Raw genomic sequence first — 5461 nt, 5'->3', positions numbered from 1 at the left:
TTATACCGAGCTAGTAAATAACAGTGTATCGATGCACGTATACATTACCTAGTTAGATACTAGATACATACAGTATCTTTGCAAGTAATGTTCTAGTAAGGCCCCATTAAAAACTATAGTAGCATAAAAATAGTAAATATAAATTTTATAATTTAGCTTATAATCTACTAATAGCTCATAATCAGTGCATTTTGTTACAATTCGTCTCTCATTATGTAAACTCTTGTTTAAGTAAGTAGAGTAAAGTACAGTACTCCCGCTGGTTTCAAAAGCATCTAACCCCATATTATGCAGTGATTGCATAATATAGCAACTTTCACCAATTTTTAACAACCATTAGAATAAAAGATCGCAGGAGTCATTGCCAACATTGCTATGCTTATGTAGAGACCTTATAAGCAGCACGACTGCATAGATATTTTTACAAACAACTTTAACAGTTGAATATATGACCATTTCTTATTGCAGTCGGTACTAGAAGGCATCCTTTTTTAATACACTAGTATTATTAATACCTACTGATGGTCTTTGACATCCACTTAGTTTTTCCCATTATTAAGAGCAACCTTTCGACTCGTGCGTGAAGGAACTGCGAGCTACTTAAGGCTCTTCGAAGTACACAGGAACGGTAATGAGGCTACAGCATCAACGAAGGTACCCTAATAATAATGCAAAAGTTATGTATTCCTCATAAGAATGATAGTTGCTTTGGCTAGTCGCCTTAATTTCACTTGAAATTCTACCCTTTCGTTAAAAATATTATAAATAAGTATTATGTTAAAATACGTTATTACTTAATACCACTTGGAAAACATCGAATTAATAAACTATTGGTAAAATTTTATTTTGCCAGGGATTACTGATTGCAACTTAAATTCACGTTAAGATGAAAAAATCTTTCCAAGAGTTATTTCCTTTTAGGCAACAACTTTTCGTAGGTAGTAGGCATATTTGGAGCCGTGCTTTATACATTACGCAATACCGCCGAAATTGAGGTTATGCGGAGGGTCAAAGAAATCAATACTCAAGCAGAAGAGTCCAAAAGGGTTAGGTAACTTGAAACCACAAAACCGCAACTTAAATTTACTTTAATTTGGCAGCTAAACGAACTTTAAAAGATTATATATTCCGCTTTTAAATTAGAGTGCTATATCAGTCATTTATAAACTAATTTTAACACAATTTTTTTTAGACAGATACAATAACCTTAATTCTCTACTAAGTCTCCCCAGCCTTTAAGTGAATCGTACAAACTAAAGTTGGTTGATAAATACCATATTTAAGCTTAGTTTTATCAGGTTATAACAAATTTGTCTCCCTGCGCCCGATGTTGTGGGGGGGCCGTTGAACCGTGCATTCGATAAGACGGCCCTTTTGTTTCTATCGACTACACCCTATTTACACGAACGGTTACCTAAGCTATAATATTGCGCACTATTTTCAACGCCATGTACCAACTTAATGATATAGTTTACGTTAGTTTAGGCTGGAACGGTTCGGTCTGTTATTATGTTCAATATTTTTTAACAGTGCATATCGTTGATTTATTTTTAATTCTTGCTAAAGTTTTGTGTAAAAGACGTTTACTACATAATGCTCCACTTCTCTATCTATCGGTTTTGTTTGGCTAAACAGTTTCTCTTTTCTCTTTAATCGTTTTTTATTTATTACCCCTACATAAAAATCTATATACCTTCACTGTCCTTTAATTAGAATTGCTTTAAAAAGTAGCAAACTATAATTTAAAGGTTTTAGGATTTTCTTTAGTAAAAGACTTTTTTACTCTCTTCACTAAACGAAACTGAATTCTAAGTGAACTAGCTATAAATTTTTTTCCTTTGATCTTTATTTTAGTTAGGGCACTGCCACTTACAAGTTAAATAATCTTTAAATAACAGCCCATGAAGGCCACAGTCATTACTTGTCTAGGTGAAGACTACCTTATAGCTTTTGGAGATAGCGAATCCTTTCAGAATCTTTGTTGTTTCCGGGTATTTGAATTTATTTCTTTTTTCAAATTAAAATCTTTTAAAGTTCGTTAACAATTGATTTTATCCCAGTCTATTATTATTAGTGTAGTAAGTAGTTTCAGTGAGTTTACCTCGTGTGTTTTTTTTAGTCTTTTATTCCTCTACTCGCAAGGCCACAAGGCCTCATATTATACTAAAGTCCCGCGCTATTAGCATTTGGATGTTATAAAGTTTACCAATTTTTTGAAAGCATGTAAAATAAATTTATTAATACCACTTGGATTTCTTATTTCTTATTCCTCCTATCTACTTTATTTACTAATAAGCCTAATGTTTATTGCTATAAGGTTTCTAAACATTGCCTTTCCCCACACATCTTAAGAAGTTCCTGTAAGTGTGCTATATTCTTTGTTTTCAAAGTTTTATACTATTAAAGTTAACATTTGCGTTATAAAAGTGTTTATTTATTTGTTTTGTCTTACATTTTTACAGCTATTTTTTACAAAAGAAACTATTTGCTGTCTTTATAAGTGTCACTTATTATCCGCCCCCCTCCCAATTTGTGCCTACTGTGTATTATTATATCAAATTGTCAGCCTTTTCCGTGTTTGCTATTATGTTTTCTATTTTGTATCAAATTTATTGGTATAATATCTATTAACTTGTTTCTTTCTTCTTAACTTTATTTAGCAACGGAAGACGAGAGGAATAAAGAAAAGGTATACCTTACTTTAGTGGGGAAAAGCCTTTAATGCTAGTTATAGTATTATAGCATGAAACTGTGTCTAACGGAGGAAATTGGAACTTCGTCCCGCAGTCTCAATTATTGGGTTTTAAAAATATGAATTCTTTTTACCAAGAGATCACGTGCTTTGCCAAACATCCTTTTGACGCCGGTTTTGCCTGTTCCGCTGCTGGTACCTCCCGCTCCTTTACTACTCCCTTTGTTGTTCCCTTTATTTTTTTGCTGATGCTTTATGAGTATTGTCACTTGTTGTTTGCAGCATGCAAGCCACAAAGGCTCGTACTTTTAAGGCTGTAAAATGGTTTGTTTCTTGCATTCCGAGATAATAAACCTTCCAGATTAAGCTCAATGAGCGTTGTAACGTTGCTTTTTCTCTGTTGTCCTTGTTATTAGCTATTTATTATGTTGCTTTTTCTCAAGCGCTGTGATTTTTTTAAAAGTTATCGCAAGGGCCCTCAGACTCTTGCTTTATCTCTTTTTATAATATTTAATTATTACAATTTAAATTTATACAGCTGACTTTTTTTTTGGTGAAGTAAGGAGCACTTCAGAGGAAGGGGGCGCCTGCCAAGGAGCTTCGTTAGTTGCTAATAATAGTATCAGTAAAGCTGATCTCAACAGCTCTTTAGTGACGGGCTATGAATACACCCATCCTTTTCAGAGTGAAAGAGAGAACAACAGCGCCTCTATTAAAGTACACCATAAAAGCGAAACTTTTTTAGAAAAAAAAAATAATGCCGAAGAATTTAAGATTCTGTTCAAAGAAGTTCTCGCTCAACAATTTGTATTATATAAATGGGCGGGCGCCAGCGTTAAGTACTGGAGCCAACTACTTACTCAAGCGGGTAGGGACAGCTGGACTATCTTAACTATCTTAAACCCAGAGAATGCAGCCTATGCTGCTTTATTACCTCAAAATCTTCGCAGGTTTCTTATTCACGAGCGCGTAGAGGAGTCTCGTGATATCAACTTTTCTGAAAAGACTCTTTCTATTGCTAACGGTAATTATGAGACCGCTGCTGGGAATGCAAGGCTTTTAAACCAGTTTGGATTACTGTTTACTTTTGGTCCCAAACTACTTTTCAGCAGCAGCTCTGCCAGCTCTCGTATACTTAAACTTGCCCAAGCTCGAATAGAGCGCAAGACGGCAACAGTTATTGCGCCCTCAGCATCTACCTCCGAAAGTAACGAGAAATGCTTAAAAGAAACGGTATATAAAGCTATGTTTTTTCTCAGCAAATAATTATAAAAACGCATCTTTTCTCTGATAAGGATAATACAAATTTTTTTTTAGGGCAGTTCTTTTCTTCTGCCTTAACCTAAATTAATATTCTGTTAATGCTTACAATAATTTATTTATTTTAAGTTAGCTTTGCTTATTTTTTTAAAATGTCAATAGCAAAAGGGTTGTGGAAGCGGAAAAGAATTAAGGCCTCTTTCCTTTTCTATGATACGAGTACAACTAGATAAAATTCGTGAAAAGCGTAAAAAAGCAGAGCTTTATAAAAGTTTTTTTAGCGAACTGTCTCCCAACCGTTCAAAAGAAATTAAAAATATGCAAATGTTATTAAAAAGACCGGGCTCTCAAGTTTTGGAAGACCACAGTCACCCGGTTGCACCCTTTAAAAAACAAAGGAAAGATCCTGGGAGCGTTATCGCTGCTAAAGATGTATGTAAGAACTTCTCTGAAGATAATAATATTGGTCATAATAAAAATACTAACAATAATAATAGTCTATATAATAATAATAATAAAGACATTGGCGACGATAAAAAATGTATTAATAGTAACAGTAGTAATAATCATAACATTTATAATAATAACAATAATTGCAATAATAAAAATAATAATCGAAAAGCTAGTAAGGAGGCCACAAGGTGTAAGCCTAACCCCACAAGCTTTCTTTCCGAGTACCATGGTCCTCTGAAGTTAAATTCCTTTTATTCACAACCACATAACTTGCTAAAGAAAGGATCCTATCCATACTCAGTCCAGCATACAGCCATAAAAGATCCGCCTTATTACCATTCAGATTTTCAGTTATCCAGCACTCCAGCGAATAAGCACTTAATATATAACGAGTTTTCACCTATTCCGGGTTTTTCTATGAAACCATGCCACTCTCCTCCAATTCATTCAGTAGACGTTTTTCATTCTACTCGACTTGCTCTCTCGACGGAACCCCGCTCTTCAACTGATGAAACCAAAGGTCTACAGGGCTCATATTTGCACCGGTCTGACCCCCCGGGTATTATGCTCACCTTTAAAAACCAGGCATGTCCTTATATGTATTCGTATCAGCGCTCTCGTAATTATTCGTTGCCCGACCATTTAAGTAAAGGCATGAACCAAGCTTTTAGTAACAATATACGATCTGAGCATCCGCATAGTCGCCAATGCTGTCGATGCAAGAGTTCGCCCCCATACATCTTAGAAAAGCCCTCAATGGTTAACTGTAAAAGTTTGCCTTATAATCAACTTCATCCAGCCTTTATTTACTCTGGTGGAACGAAAGAGGAAAGAGTTGTTATTGGCGCCCTTGATTGGCCCAATGTGCATAAACCCTTACAACCGCCGCTTTGTAGGAAAAAACCAAAAATTTTAAAATCAACACCGTGCCTAGAGTCTGGGCAAGCCAGTAGTTGTCTCAGTACTTGCCAAGAGCACCCCTGGGTAATAGCTCAGGAGCCATGTAATTTAAAAAAGTGAATTTGAAGTCTGCCGGCTGGCCCACTTTTATAAAAA

The 5461-nt window shown here is 35.1% G+C and overlaps 1 protein-coding gene across 1 annotated transcript; it reads left to right on the top strand.

The window, feature by feature from the left end:
• Positions 1 to 1375: 1375 nt before the first annotated feature.
• Positions 1376 to 4331, top strand: LOC135146361 (uncharacterized). The gene is made up of 8 exons (XM_064078528.1): positions 1376 to 1499; positions 1899 to 1991; positions 2318 to 2360; positions 2661 to 2689; positions 2743 to 2887; positions 3231 to 3925; positions 4115 to 4171; positions 4234 to 4331. The coding sequence occupies exons 1-8, from the start codon at positions 1449 to 1451 to the stop codon at positions 4264 to 4266; spliced, it is 1146 nt and encodes a 381-aa protein (XP_063934598.1). The 5' UTR covers positions 1376 to 1448; the 3' UTR covers positions 4267 to 4331.
• The last annotated feature ends 1130 nt before the right edge of the window (positions 4332 to 5461 follow it).

This window comes from Zophobas morio, unplaced genomic scaffold (assembly GCF_036711695.1).
Source record: "Zophobas morio isolate AGI-343-1 ecotype UQ-CSIRO unplaced genomic scaffold, CSIRO_AGI_Zmor_V1 ptg000224l, whole genome shotgun sequence".
NCBI classification, from domain to species: Eukaryota; Metazoa; Arthropoda; class Insecta; order Coleoptera; family Tenebrionidae; genus Zophobas; species Zophobas morio.
This window is presented reverse-complemented; position numbering and strand designations above follow the sequence as displayed.